Source organism: Sitophilus oryzae, unplaced genomic scaffold (genome assembly GCF_002938485.1).
Source record: "Sitophilus oryzae breed Bouriz unplaced genomic scaffold, Soryzae_2.0 scaffold_1441_pilon_pilon, whole genome shotgun sequence".
In the NCBI taxonomy this organism is placed as follows: Eukaryota; Metazoa; Arthropoda; class Insecta; order Coleoptera; family Curculionidae; genus Sitophilus; species Sitophilus oryzae.
The window spans coordinates 1,195,093-1,211,438 of record NW_022146106.1 but is presented as its reverse complement, the minus strand read 5'-3'; the positions used below and the strand labels follow the sequence as shown (position 1 = coordinate 1,211,438).

At 34.2% G+C, this 16,346-nt stretch overlaps 1 protein-coding gene across 2 annotated transcripts in view; it reads right to left on the bottom strand.

Annotated features, from left to right (window-relative positions):
- Positions 1-294: 294 nt before the first annotated feature.
- LOC115876971 (phosphatidylinositol 4-kinase beta) overlaps positions 295-16,346 on the bottom strand; it is a 67,595-nt gene continuing 51,543 nt past the window's right edge. For both annotated transcript variants that reach the window (XM_030893018.1, XM_030893019.1), the window contains exons 6-14: positions 10,352-10,583; positions 10,120-10,293; positions 9,818-10,048; positions 9,553-9,765; positions 9,163-9,366; positions 6,882-7,063; positions 6,608-6,826; positions 6,284-6,537; positions 295-972 (exon numbers count right to left, since the gene is read on the bottom strand). In XM_030893018.1, coding sequence (XP_030748878.1) covers positions 788-972; positions 6,284-6,537; positions 6,608-6,826; positions 6,882-7,063; positions 9,163-9,366; positions 9,553-9,765; positions 9,818-10,048; positions 10,120-10,293; positions 10,352-10,583 — 1,894 coding nt within the window. In that variant the 3' untranslated portion in view covers positions 295-787. The remainder of the gene's footprint in view (positions 973-6,283; positions 6,538-6,607; positions 6,827-6,881; positions 7,064-9,162; positions 9,367-9,552; positions 9,766-9,817; positions 10,049-10,119; positions 10,294-10,351; positions 10,584-16,346) is intronic.

Sequence of the window (16,346 nt, the reverse complement as noted above, 5' to 3'; positions counted from 1 at the left end):
ATTTTTGTAAATTACCGCCATGTAATGTTATACCTCAAAATGATTTTTTGTCATTGTGCATGCTAAAGTAGTTCCGTATAAACTTTTTGAATAACTCAATAATAATAAAAACCCATTTGATGCATACTTCATGACATACCCCGTATGAATAACATTGTTTTTATTAACTATCAGTTATCTATTGGGAGAAAAGTATACTTATAAAAATTACATAGCTTAATTTCTCCTTATTTTATGAAAGGATTGAATATAGATGAAATATACACTGACAAACTAATAAGCAACATGAATAATTATTATAATCTTTAATAAATTTTATACATATTCATTAATATACTTTATACACATATAAACATATTTTTATTTAGATATAGGAAATTTATATTTAAGAGTAACTAACAATATTAGTACCTTTTGAGCATTTAACAACTGTATATAAGTAAAAATTGTTAATATTTATATAAGTAAATAAATAAGTATTCTAAAACAAAGCTTACACAGTACATAAATGGTATTATTTTAACTTTCACTTATTTACTTCTTTAAAATGAAAATATCTCATGGTCTTTTGTGATTAAAACACGTTTTTTATTAAAAGTGTCTTTTATTACACAGTTTTTTGTACTGCAAAAAAACGATTATATCTCACTTTTAACTTTGAAAAATAATGAAACTTTCACTCATATATCTTCATAAGTTGTTTGAAATTACTAAACGATGATTCTCTTCAAATAACTGAATTTACCTGGCCATATCTTTATATTTTACTCTCCCGGAAAGGACAAAGCTATAGTATCCCATTGGTAAAGTACTGGAAACCATCGTAAAGTTTCGTCGAAAGAGAATGAATGCTTCCTTCTACCATTTTATTTACTTCCAGTCTAAGTTGTTCTTCTGTCATGTTCATATGAAATCGGTTTCTTAAATTCTGTACAGTAGCAGCACCAGACTTGAAACACGGTAACTGATTTCCTAGGAAAAAAAACATGATTTATTAGTAATTGATATTTTTTTTTTATAATTTCATTCATATTTCAACTTTGAAGCACAAATTAACTCATAGATGTGGCACTTATTTTATCTTGCTGATAAACACCACCGTGACCTCGGACCTTTAATAGGGCTAAGGCGTTGTCAGACTTCATTTTTTTTTCTCGAATGCATTATTGCCTTTTGCAAAAAATCTATTCCCAATTGAAATAATACTTAATCTGGGGCACAGCTTTTTTGTAGCGATTCATCATACGCATGCGCTTAGTATTCGGTTCCTTTAAAGGTGGTTCCTCACGAGCGCGGAAAAGCGAAATTTTACATAAATTTCTTGCGTTATACTTTGTGTCAGTTTGTTCCATACTGATAACTTGGAATATTCGCTTTCTTTAACATTTTAGCGAATTGTTTCCGCGGGAATGGGATAGGCAATGCATGTTAAAAAGAGAAGTCGAATTGGGCGGGAATTGTTTTAGTTTGTAGTAGTGATTTGTCGGTATTTAAGTGACGCGATCTTGGAGCGGTATTTTTTTTGTAACGTCGAGTCGCGCTCCACAACGTATCAGGAACCTGTTACTGAAGAACGACGATCATAAAGACGACAAAATTATAATTTATAATTTGCAAATAAATTATTTATAATCGCTCTTGAAGTTAGCTCGAACCGTAGTAACCGCATAGCGACGTGTTTAGCTCCAGCCGTCGCTTGGCCAATTTCGTTGGCCGCTAAGAGTAGTAACTGGCACTGGTATGTACATAGCGTCGCGCGTGTTCGCTCCAGCCGTCGCGCTCCAAGAGCCGTAGTTCCGCCTGTCGCGACCAGAAATAACTGGTAACTGCTGTAACTGATTATCGACGCTCGACCTCGGCGCGGCGGCGACGTACTTCGCTCCAGCCGTCGCGCTCCTAGAGCCGTAGTTCCGTCTGTCGCGAACAGAAGTAACTGGTCCCTGCTGTAACTGGCTATCGACGCTTGACCTCGGCGGCGAGGTCCTTCGTTCCAGCAGTCTCTGGAGCGCTACTAAGGTTCCAGTTTTGCCTGTCGCGATTTGGTCGGTTACTATTGGCGTTGGTGCTCCCGTCGCTACGTTACTTTCGAAATAGCGATTTTTGGTATGTACTAGGCATGAAAGATGAAACGCAAAGGCGTCAGTTTGGGGTAATAGGGGTAGATCATATTTTTTTATTTTATTTAATAGTTTAATTTCCAAAATTGAAACCTAACATATCGCCACTGTCATAAATTCTTCTAGCCATCTGTTTACGAATTTGTCTATGAAATTGTTTATGAATTTACAAGGGTACAGAGATAACGGCAGGGTTGGGAGTAGTGTTGCCAGAACTTCTATCATTTTCTAAAATAAATTTAAAAATACAATTTATATCATTACAAAAGTTTTATTTTTAAAATTTATAGTTTGTGAAAAAAGATTGTGGAAAAGTCAGTAAATCTCAGTAAAATTTATTTTGAGCTGGTAGAATGTAGAATGAGTAGGAGAGGGATTAATCACTGCGACTTTACAGTTCTATAGTGTCCCCCTTTCTTGAGTTATAATTCATCATACAGTCCCAGGGCTTCGAGAAAAGCCAGTATCTGGGACGGTTTTATAGAGGGTAATTCTCCATTTCCAATATCAGTTGTACCTAAGTTTATGGCACGAATGGTTGTAACAGCTGGTAGAACCTGACAACACTGGTTGGGAGTAGGTAGGTACTAATGCCAGAAATACTGCATAAGCGAGGACCGCAACACTTTGGAAGTCGAAACACGGTTACAAAATCGCCGTATTTTTCTGGAACGGTCGCTATTGTAACGCGACTCCAAACCAAACCAAACCAAACCTCTATTCGTCCAATTACTACAGGATTCCCGGTCTTGGCGGTCAAATTTTGGAAGTTAAACTTTTAACGCCACGAAATTAATTTGACACTTAATTAAATTAGTGCAATTCCTCGCTCGTGAGGAACCACCTTAAATATCCTATTTAAAGGCAATGCATCCTTGTTTTATTTAGTTTCTCCGTCTTACTGATAAATATGTGTTTGAAGTATTGAATCCGCTTTAAGGATACACCGGGCAATAACGAAATCGTTGTACAAACCACCACTGGAGAGATTTTTATCAGATAACTTTGAAATTAGGCGTTAATGACTAATGACCAGCGATATCCAAATAAAAAAACTTTGAAATTGAACATTCACTTCCCGCTTAACCTCTTCATTTTATCTAACAGTCAAAATCTAAAACATCAAATTTACAGTAATAGGGCTGTAACGAGTCCTGTTTTTTAACTTGACCGAGTACCGAGTACTCGGCTAAGCTAAAGGTAATGGCCGAGTACGTAGTACTCGGCTGCCGAGTAGTGGAATTGTCGGGTTTTTAATAGTCTTAACAGTTATGCGACCTTTATCAATATATACTAATTATACTATACATCATAACACAATAATATTATATTTTATATATAATATAAATATAAATATATAATTTAACATTAAAGAAAGCTAGTTAAAATTCCCGCAATTCCCCGGCCTTAAACCAATGACCTTGTTTGTTTTGCCTATGATTGACGAGCGGCTGGGATTCCCCGACTACAAACCAATGACCTGGTTTGTTTTGCTTATGGAGATATTCTTTTGTTCTGTGGTTCCCCATGCAAACTGATATTTCTAATGTGCTGGATTCTGAATTGATTCTTTTAAGGTGCGGTGGCGACTATACCTTATTATAGTATACTTTACTCGGCCTACCAGGCCGAGCACCGAATACATATTACTCGGTTAAAATTCTGGCCGAGCACTGAACTACTCGGTACTCGGTGCAGCCCTAGTAATAGGGCCTCTAATGTTGCTTATGAGATGTACCGGGTGGCCAACTAAGAATGGACGCCGGCTGTATCTCGGAAACTATTTATCGTATAAATTTGGGAAAATAATTCTAATCAGTAAATCGACCAAGAGAAACTGCTGGAAATTATTTTCAAGTTCGAAAAATGTCCGCTAAGGGGCGTTTTTCTGATAGCCAATCAGTAAACAGGGTTTTTCTCAAAAATATGCAGGTAAACAGGTATTTTAAATATTACTGTTGTAATCATCGAGAAATTTGTATTTTTTTTTGATATAGAGTATTTTGCTCTATCTCATAAAATAAAGTGGTGAGGGAAGGTTAAACTTGCTTTTATTAAAATAAAGATAACTCTGGTTTGGGTTAGCCGATTTAAACAAACTAGGGCTCGTTTAAAAGAGCTTTTCTTCCTTAATTATCTTTAGTATAAACTTTGTTTCTATAATTTTTTTCGTGGCAGCTAGAGGGCGCTGTTTGACACCATAACAGATATTGCGCTTTTGCATAAAAAAATTAAATAGGAGGCTATATTTTTCTTTGCACAGTTAAATAGAGCACACAATTTCCAAAATATCAGCGCAAACCGCAACTTTCTATCTTCTCTCTAACCGGAGATATTAAGAGAACAAATCATGTTAGGATTATGCCGCTTAGGATTATATGGTCTAAAAATTATAGTAGTAGACTAGGAAACAAAAAGAGGTAAATTGGTTACGTCAAAATATCAATACGTTTAAGTTCAGTTTTCATGCATCCGAATTTCGGGCGTTTTCTTAAAAAATGTCATAAATTTTTAGACATGCTTATTTAACAATATCGTCCATCCATATATTTTTACGAATTTCTTGGTTAATTATACGTAGGTAGAATTCAGATTAAATTTCTCAGAATTCTCAGATTAAAATGTTCGAAAGTCGGACAATCAATAATTTTATTAAAATTTCTAGGAATTTTGTGCGGCCATATTGCTTTTAACCGAAAACGGTCGAATTTCGTATGGCCGAAAACTAGGGGTTTATTTCATGTAACGTTATTTAGTTATTAATCCAAGTTCGTTCTTGATTTTACTTGTTTTCGTGTTTTACTTGTTTTGTTGTTTTATTTAAAATTATATTATAAAGTTCATGTCGTTTGGGTCACTTTTCATATAGCACCGAAGGTGCGAATCTTAACAACATGAATTACTGGTCCAAATCTACCCTTGATGCAAGTAGTTCAGGACCAAGTTAGTCGGTAAATGTTTAGGCAGGAATTCTAGGATCGAATGATTGGACTTTTTTAATTATCTGAATGAAATGAACTATCCATAATTTATAAGAAATGAATTGCCAATTTTGTTAGGGAATCCATCATGATGAAACTACATTTGTTGCAATTTCATCAGCATGATGGTGCAGTTATGCTGCTTATTTTGCAATGAATGTGTCTTCTTGGATACCACTTACTTACTTGAGTAGATAGAGATGCTGGTGCGGCATATTTCCATGGCCAGCCAGGTCATCGGATTCAATATGCCTGGGTTTTAATTTATGGGGTCGAATCAAGAACGAACATGGATAAATATCAATTAAATGGTATTAAAATGAAATTAAAATATATGTTTTGATATTTTGACGTAACCAATTTACTTCTTTTTGTTTCCTAGCCTACTACTATTATTTGACAGCCTAATATGATTTATTTTCTTAATATCTCCCGTTAGAGGGAAGATGGAAAGTTGCGGTTTCCGCTAATATTTTGGAAATTTTGTGCTCTATTTAACTGTGCAAAGAGAAATATAGCCTCCTATTTAATTTTTTTATGCAAAAGCGCAATATCATGTCAAACAGCGCCCTCAAGCTGCCACGAAAAAAATTATAGAAACAAAGTTTATACTGAAGATTATTTAGGAAGAAAAGCTCTTTTAAACGAGCCCTAGTTTGTTTAAATCGGCTAACTTAAACCAGAGTTATCTTTATTTTAATAAAAGCAAGTTTAACCTTCCCTCACCACTTTATTTTATGAGATAGAGCAAAATACTCTTATCAAAAAAAAATACAAATTTCTCGATGATTACAATAGTAATATTTAAAATACCTGTCTACCTGCATATTTTTGAGAAAACCCCTGTTTTCGGATTGTCTATCAGAGAAACGCCCCCAAGCGGACATTTTTCGAACTTGAAAATAATTTCCAGCGATTTCTCTTGGTCGATTTACTTATTAGAATTTTTTTCCCAAAGTTATACGATAAGTAGTTTCTGAGTTACAGCCGGCGTCCATTCTTAGTTGGCCTCCCGGTACAAGGACTGCCAATTATTTTTTAATGAAAAATCGAAGTTTTGGTGAAGTATATTTTGAACCTCTGTTTCAAATTTATTTGATAACATGCACGAATGACCGTTGGTTCGACGTTATCGTTGTCAGCGGTTAGACATTAATTTAAATAATTACTGAGTTCTTAACTAACCTGATCTCATTATTTCTACCAAATCAATAACCATTCCGTGATGTTTTCTTGCAGCAATCAATCCTTGAAGTATTAGTATTTTAAAATATTCAAACATATCTGAATTTTCACCACCCATAATTTCAACAAACTCCGACGTCAACTTAAAAGGAGATTTTTCAAAGCCTAAATTTTTCGGGGAAGCTGACAAAATGAAACCGAAATCGATATGTATTAAATGTCCATCACTCTTCAGAAGTATATTGCCATTATGCCTAAAAACATATTTATGTAATACTTTCTGTTAAGAAATTGATATTTAATTATTAAGAGTTTAACACATACCTATCTTTGACTTGAATGAGATATGAAATTAAACAGTAGGCGGCACAGCTCTGTACAAAGTTCTTTTGAGCAGTTAGAAAAGCTTCTGAAGTTTCTGTTCCAAATTCTTTTCTAAAATATTGGAGGAGTGACAGTTGGCAATGCTTTTTAACTTGATGGAGTGAAACAGTGTTTAGTATTGGCTCAATTAGACCACTGTCATCTGACAATACCAAAATTCTACAATAAAGCGTATGTAATACTGGTAAAATATATAACAAAAAGCTACTTATACCTATAAGGATGAACCCACAGAGGCACATGCTCCAATTCCCATATTTTCTGAAACACGGTGAGTAACTGGAATGCCATGAGCTCCTGTCTCAAGTCATCTCCACATTTTACAATGCAAGACAACAATTTCCAACTGGAAAGATGGCCATAAGGAGAAGTTTCTCGGATGCGTGTTTCTTTATCCTAAAAAAAGATTTCATAATATACAGTGCTACTGGTGCATTAGAAGCTTTTTAAGATCTAGGTTAGGTTAGGTTGCTGGGGTTTGGGATCATATTTGATCCCTGACTCGGAGGCCTTGGGCCCATTGCGATACACCTGTATTGTTTTACCAAACCTTCCTCTCATTCTTTCTTTGCGTTAAAGCACTTTCAGCTCTTTGCAAAGTTCCCGATGTCGCTGATGTTGGCTTCTGCTGCTTCCTCTAGTCCCTCCAAAAAACCTAGCCCTAAAGTTTTATGCGTCGGTATTCCAGTGCCGGACAGTGGCACAGCAGGTGCTCTATGGTTTCTTCTTCCTCTCCGCATTCTCTGCAGTAGTCGTCGTCGGAAACTTTCCATCTTACGAGGTTTACCCCCGTGGGACAGTTTCCAGTGACGACACCTACAATTATGCGTACTAGGTCCTTTTGTGCTCTAGTAGTTGTTTTGTCTTTTTGCTATCTACCACTGGCCATAGCCTTCGAGCTGTAGCGTAGTCCTCACGGTGTTGCCACGTCTCTTGCTGCTTGGCTTTATCCATTTTTTTATTAAAATAAAAATAGTTTGGGTACCTAGGTCGACTCAGTCTTAAATGAGTACTTGGGATTCACAATTCTGAGGTAATAATAGGCGGTTGAAGCGTAGTGCTAGCCACATGGCAAGCTGTACCTTGCTACTCCCAAGGCGTTAAACGCTATATACGGGAGCTATTATTATATATAATTTATTTACAGTCAAAAATAAAGATTTAAAAAAAAGGGTTTCAAAAATAAGAAATTCAGTAGCTTCTTCCATTTAAATAAATTTTAAAACTCGCTGGGTAGACTTTCACATACACTAGTTACAAGTTTAGGCTTCAGACTTGAATAAATTGTAAAAAAGCAGGTTAACCAGCTATGGTAAGGATCGGATGCCGAAAATTTTATGCAGTTTAATATTTAAAAATACTTTGTAAATGGACAAACTTTCTAAATGAACTGTTATAAGTTCTTATTTCTGTGACAAGTGTGTGAAGTTTTTTTTCTGTGACACAAACTTTGAATGAAAAGATTAAGGAAGGAGCATAATGTTATCCATGTATTCATGCATGGTGGGCGGAAAAAGGACTCTAGGGTGGGAATCTTTGGCAGTTCTGTTTGACGATTCATTTGACACATTTGAATTTGATTTGAAATTTTGTGGATTTGTCAGTCTTTACGGGGCTTATTTTATGTTATTTATTATTTATTCTATTACTGATAGTTGTATAAAGGTAGTAAATCTAGATGGAAATTCTGGCAGAACTTAAATTAACAGTGACACTATTGCGATTTATCGAAAAAGTTTGTAAAATAGTTGGTTGTGTAGTGTGCGGTAGATCTCGGTCAAAAATCGAGTGAAATACTGGAACAACTTTTCGCTAGTAAGTGACTATATAATATACATACGTGTTGTAAACCAATCATTTATGAAATTCACTTAAATTAACTACCTAATTATATATTTTTTCTTGCATTTTTGCTTTTATTTACTACTTGTCAAAGATCTAAATTCTTTGACATCTAGCCAAAGAATTTAGATACGTCAATTTTATTTACCTGGTTCAGTAGCGTATTGGATGTTTGTGTTAATAAATAATTATTATAACTTATCTAATCTATTTTTATTAGAATTTTATATTTTTATAACAATTTTAATAACTACCAACATTTATTCACAACGTAAAATAAAACTACAAATTATTGAGTCTACCCCACGTCTACCCTACATCATAGTTTTACACTTTTTAAATAAAATTAGAACGGCACTGATAAACCGGAATTTAAGTCGGCCATATTTGAGTCCCTTCGCGGTGGATCTAAGATTTTTGATATGCTCCTTCCTTAATCTTTTTATTCAAAAGACACAAACGATATTGAATGACAGATGAGTGACAATCAAACAAGCCTTTTCCTTGGTTATTTATGACAATAAAGATATATATTTTATTAATTGTAATGTATTCTGGAATAAAAATTGCAACTCATAGAAACGGAAGAGAGAAGGCCATTAGATAGGTAATACAACCTAAATAATAATTTATTTTTAATTAAATTTCTTTACCTGCCATGGTTCTTTTAATACAGCTGCTGACGGGTCTTCAGGGTCATGTGTAAATTGTTTGTTCTTTTCTTCATGGAAGAAATCAGATAATCTTCTTCGAATCTCACTAGCAGGTATTGACATGGGTGGAATACCCGAATCACTAGACTCTTGGCTCATTTGTGATATTGTATCTCTATCTACAGTTTTCTTTATCTGGGTATACTTAAAAGAAATAAAAACAATTGTAAAAAATCTCATAATTTACTATTAATTTTTATTCTAAATATCAAGTATAATCAAAAGATACCCATAAAAAATGAGAGTACAATTAAAGAATAAACAGTAAATTATTTCCATGTTTTTCTAAACAATACTAGTAGTTTTGTTAAAGAGTATAGTAAATTGTACCTGTTGTGATATTTCATCATCTTCCTGACTCCAATCAGGATCGTTTTCATCGTAACAGCTTCCGCAAACGCTAAATGCCGATAACGACACATTGTCATGTTTTAAATTCTCTTCTGATTTAGTGTGTCTAAGGGTAGGCATTATCTTGCTAGGTACAAGAGAACTATATATGTCGTTTACTTCTACTATTTCTATGTATATAATATAGGGAGCCTAAAAAAGACAATCATCAGGATAAGCAAATACCCACTTCAAATTAGCATACTTTATCTTTGGAATTCAATACCGCAGCTACTTGGGGAGGTATTCTAACAATTAGGTGAGGTGTTGATGTATTTAAAGGCAACCACACCCGGGCTGGCAAGTTCAAATTTAAAGTGTTAAGTTCGGCAATTAATCTGGTCGTTTTGCCTTCTTTTGTCGGTATGGAACTTAAAAGTTTTCCAATTAAAATAAGGGCCTGCATAAACTCCAATTCAGGTCTCAGTCTAGGAGCCTAGAACAATTGATATAATAAATGTTATTGATATCTTTAAGACCAAAAATATTGAATTAAGTTTGACTTACTAAGCAGGTGCATTCAGTCTTCTCTCCTCTAAGATCATTGACTACACTACGTCTGCTGTGAAAACATATACAACCATTATCAAAGGCTCTACCGGAACTCAGATCGCCAAAACACAGCTTAAGCTGTGTTATATTCTTGTTCTCCGATGGAGTGATTAAAGCTGAAGCATCACTCTGTATAAACAGTACAATGTTTAAGTAAAAAAATATTTCATAAAATATGTATAAATACCTGTGATCTGTAATGAGATTTCTTTAGTGTGATGGGTACGGTAAGTGACGCTGTCATTTTCTCACTGGGGCCAGTTGGTAGCAGCTGATTCTTTGGTCTCAATTCATCAGAAAGGATCAGATTACGAAGTTTTATACCGTGTGGCTTCTTTTTGGAAGGGAAGGCTGCATCAGTGCTGTAAGCATCCAACAACCAAGCAGCTTTCAAAGAAAAATCGATGCATTTCCGACACCTGAAAATATAATTAATCATAAGTCAAAGTAAAAGCTATCAAATATGTTTGTAGTATATTAAGCAACTTTCGTAAACCACAACAACTACTCAATAATATTTATTATTGAGTAGCTTATATAATTCTCTTATTTAATTTATGTTCGCGGGGGTCTACACAGGCTCGACGAATCACAATATAAATCTCAGAAATGGTGCCAAAACAAAACTCATCAATCAGAAACTGTATTTTATCCAACAAAAAAAATATGATATTAGTGACAGTTGTTTGTTATTTTAATTGAAGATGTTTAGAAGATGTCAAAACGAATGACAATTTCAGGAAATAAATAAATACGGCAACTCTACCACAGTCAAAAAATGTGCTTACAATAACCCACCGTAGAGAGCGGCCATTTCAGAAAATAGGGTGTCGCTTTTTTAAGCCGAACGCTTACACACGCCGATTTGCAATTACAAACACGTTTTTAGCGACATAGCTCGCCGTCAAATTACAGTCGCTCTTTAGCGGTACCGCTTTGTAGGAAATTGAGGCTTAACCGTAACACATACAAGTCGGGGTAGAAAGCACTGAAGGCAATACTCCAGCTGTTGAGACTAGTGATGTTGGTAGCGAATATTTCCATTCGAATTTTGCAGGAAATTTCAGAAATGTCCGAAATATTCGGTCCCAAAATCGCGAATATTCGCAAAAATCCGAATTTTGTAAGTATGTTTTGTTTTTTTTCTTTTCAAAATTCAAGACATTGAGCAAAAATTTCACGAAAATATATCAAGTATGCCTATTCTTAAATCAGAAGAAAAAGAATGAATGAAATATTTAGCTGTTGCTCTGCTGTCTTTACCAACCTCATCTGCAGCCACTGAGAGAAGTCTGCACAAAGAGCCGGCAAAATAATGTTCGTAGCTCATAACAATAAAATATTACTACAAAAACAAAAAGTGGATATGGAGCATGATATTCAACATGAAACTCCTCCAGAACCACTAGAACCCGTAGAGGTAGAGGTCCATCCTTCAGAATCAGAACCAGATGATACATCAAATATATCTGATTTGGAAATAGAAACTAACGGAGACAGTACTACTATTACAGTTGAGAGTTGGTATAGTAGAGTACTACTACTACTATAATACCCTATGAAGATGGGACCAGCTCGGTGCCTGAAAGTATTCCGGAATAGAATAATTCAGTTATTTGTTTTACGTTTTTTAAATTTATATTTCGTGCTTTTTTGTTTTTTTTAAGTTCATAATCATAGTTCATGGTTTATGTACAAAGTACAAATGTTACCAATGATTTTTGTTATGTGTTATGTTTATGACTTTTATGAGTTATGTATTGTTTATTAAAAATATAACAACTAATATTATGTTTATTGTTTTTTTTTTCACTTATTTGTTGGTATCAAATATCTATCTAATTTATTCCTTTATTGTATCAAAAAAAATATGTAAAATTGTAAAATTTCCTAAATTTCCGAAAGTTTCGGAAATTTCCTGCAACAATCAAAAATTTCTGAAATATTAACATCACTAGTTGAGACCAACATAAATAGCATTGAAATAGAAATGCCCAATAATAATATAAAACTTAAATATTAAAATAACTTTTTACTCTAAAATCGACTTAGTTCCTTTTAACGTCCCAGACAAACAAGCATATAGACATACCTATTAACACATTTTTATAAACAAGTCTCTCAATTTTAATAACAAACGATGGAAATAAACAGATGATCTACACATAAAATAATCTTTATTATTTTATGTCCTTTAATAAATTGTCAACAAATATAGTTTAAAGTTAAAGTTACTGTTTATGGCAAAATTTAAATAAAAATAAATGAATTAGTTCGCCCATTAACAAGGATAAAATGAAATATCTTCTTTAACTAGTATTTAAGCGTATCAACAGTACTTAAAAGTTCAGAAATATTTTAGAAACAGGAATACGAATTATTACGTCGCAATTATCCCGACACATAAACACCAGCAAATTACTTATTTTACGAATGTATACATTTACTGATTTGCTTACTTAATGTGTTTCAAAACAGTTTCTAACATAACTTAAAATACGATTTTTGAACTCGAAAAAATCGAACTTTCTGATGATCTTTACTACTAAATCATACAAACCATACAACACCACTATAGTAGAAATATGAGTTATCCGTGGCCTGCAGTGCAAATCAAAGCAGGGTCGGCAAAAACTAAGTAGCTAATTAAGTATTCAAAATAATTATTTTTTATATAATTGGGGGAAAATATTCAGATTTAGCATCACTGCACAGGACAGCAGTCGACGCGCGATGCCGACAAAATTAAACCACGGCGTTACTTCATAATTCTATCTCTTTCTTACACATTGGCCTTCTAGTCATTGCGGTCTGTAGAGTACATGGAAGATTCGCAAAAGCACAACCTTTAACATCCCAACAGAGACAATATAAATGTAAATCAATCCGCTTTCGCGTAAATCATATGGAGCGCCTGTATGGTAAATTTTATATGGAAATTGCGCGTTAACGCAGTAGTCGCTAGAATAAAAATAAGACAAAAAATGCTTAATGCGAATATTTGTTGGATTAGTCATAATTTAAAATGTAATGATAAAAAAAGATTTTATGACATTGCCAACCTAATATACACGTGTGGCAAAATTTCATTAGCAATAGGAGGTTTTCAATGCGATAAAAAAAGATGGTAAGGCTGCAAAATACACTGCAGTACAACAGAGACGGATAAAGTGTCTTTTCCCTACCATTGTATAGGGGAAGTGATCATAGAAGTGATACGACGAGAGAGCCTCTGCGTGGGGGGGGCGGGTCTTTAAGACGCTTCTGTGGGGACTACCGGCTACTAATAGAATAGAATCGAAAAAATAGAAAGAGGAAGGACAGTGTTGCCATTCTGTTAAATCAAAATTATGTTGGCTTATCCTAAATCCCGAATCTTCTAATCCCATTATCTTGCCTACTTAATGAAATATTAAATAAAGTACCAAACAATTTTAAGAATGTTTTCTCTAGGCACATAACAACTTCTTTCTAAAACAAAAAGTAACATGCAGAACTTTTAAATCATTTCTAAAATAGCAAGTGCAATTCTATAAAATGGCAATACTGTACGATCTTCCTTCCAGTCGCCCCGACACCGACCGGTCGGTCGGCGGCGGCGGTGACAAAAGAATTGGGCCGAAAAAACTTTATAAAGGAGTAGCCGAACAGGGTTGCCGGATTTGTTAGATTATAATTCCATACGAGGACAAAATTCTCGGTAGATCTTCAACAAAAATCAAAAGTACAGAAACAAAATAAAATATAATATTTAAGTCCAAAATTGGCATTCCTTTGTGTCGTAATACTAGATAACTCAAATAAAATACAAATATGATAAATATAACAAGAATTGGAAATAGCTAGGTATATTATATTCAGTGCGAGATTCTGAATCATACGTTCTACTCGCCTGGGGTAGTTTTGTTTTAAGGTTCGACATTTCGTGGTTTAGAGGTTTGGCAATTTCAAGGCCATGCTTTTGATTGGAAAATTTTGAGGTTTGGAAATGAGAATGGGATGGGACAGTGATTTCCAGTATGGTCTTGGGAGATAAGCTAAGGCTCGCGTGGGCAGGGGCACGTCCCTGCGTAACATTAGGGAAGTGGCAGGTAAACGGTGGTTAAATACAGCACAAAACAGGGAGACATGGAAAAGGATAGGAGAGACCTATATCCAGGAGTGGATGAATCCGGGTTGAGGAAGAGGTATATTATTTAATATTAAAAAAAATATATTGAATTAAACAATATTAATATATTAATAAAAACTATAATAAGTAGGGATAGCAGTCACTTTTTACCTTTGTACAAATTTTGATCAGTGATATCTAAAATTAATTTCATTTCAATGGGAAAGCTGTAGCAACTCTCAACTCTTTTTTCATATTAATATATTTTTTTGACAGGAAAAGCACTAAAATATTTATCCGTATTCAGTTTGTTTCTTAACTTAGATTTTGTTTCTTGTTTATATTTTTTTGGGGAAAATATGGGTTCAACTTTAGTAGACGAATGAAACAAAATCTTTTCAAAAGATATCAACTTCTTCGGGCATATCGCCAATACCGCGCCTAATAAAAAGTAATAAGGATTTGTAGGAATATCTTTGTAACTCTGCAACTAGACAGAACAATGACCTATGATTACTAAATAAAATTTAATAAACAATAATAAAGTCCGATTAGACTAAAGACGCAATTGAACGTATCGTTAGATTTTTGTTTAAATCTGTAGATCGGTAGCTTACAGACGAAACCGGTAGACCTGGCAACTCTGTGATGGACTGACGTGATGGCGTTTTCCGGAGGTGCGGGAAGGGACATAAGATAATGGCGATAATGGGCAGGTGGATGGGTATCATGGGTGGTTGGGAGGCGGCGGAATTTCCAAAATGTGTTATCTTATTGGAGTTTGTCTAACTCGACAGTCGTAGTGGAAGTGGAAACGGGAAGTTGTTGTCCATCTCTGTTTAAGCTTAGACTTTTTATAGGCGTTTCATTCCAATGCATGTAATTCCTATGCCTAGATATCCTATTACCGGACCTGTATACGCCTTTTTGACATTATATGCACGCCACTGTATCGTATATGGTAATACCGTATGATCGAGAAAAAACGGCGTCAACGATGGCTATGAAATGAAGATCGCTGTCATTTTATATGTAAATTTAGGTATATGGGAAATGTCATCGATCGTCATTTCCCAGCCAACTGGACGCCATTTTTTTCGATCATACGGTACTAAGTGATACTTTAAACACAGTAGCTATACTTAGTAAACATAAACGTCTTCTGTCTAAGTATATGACATTCGGATTAGTATTTTGAACATTTTTATTTAAAAAGTAATATGTATCCTTTTTTACTTAGTAAACTTTAAATCTTATTTAACTTTTCTACGTTACATTTAAACATTTTTGCAGCATTTAAAGACCAATTTAAATATAAATTGTCCCGATATTAATAAAACCTTTAATTGACTTGAATTAACTTTGGCTCTATTTTTACTACTACCAACTTAAAAATACTGCTATTGGTAAGTAGCCATATATTTTTAGGCCATAAAAGTAAGAACAATTAAGACAAAAAAACATACCGGGTGGTGTAAAGTTGAAGTTGTGTAAGTGGTGTACAGTGAAGTTGTAAATAGGTTTTAAAAAGTCTGCGTATGCTGAATATACATGCCAAATTTGAACAGTTTTGGACAAGCCCATTTTAAGCAATTTAAGAAAAATTGCATCTATTTTAAAACTAAAACTGAACAGGCAACAATGCAAACCCAGGCAAATGTCAACGTACCTAATGTTGTCATCCTATAATTTTACCAATGTCAAATTGTATTTTCTAAACGTTAGGCATTTGCCTTGTTCAAACCAGTTTTAAATTACAAAAATGCATTTCGGGAACACTGAGCGTAGGTACTATAACGTATAGCGCAACAAATTACATTTGACAATGATAAAATCATAGGTAACTTAAAGTATATTAGCATTTGACTAGTTTCGCATTGTTACCTATTCAGTTTTAATTTAAAAATAGATGCAGATTTTCTTAAATTACTTAAAATCGGCTTGTCCAACGTTGTTCAAATTTGGCATGTGTATTTAGCTCCAGGCAGACCTTTACAAAACCTATTTACGACTTAGCTGTAAAGTTAATAAGGGAGTCAATATTTTGATACTTCAAAATTATTTGCACGGG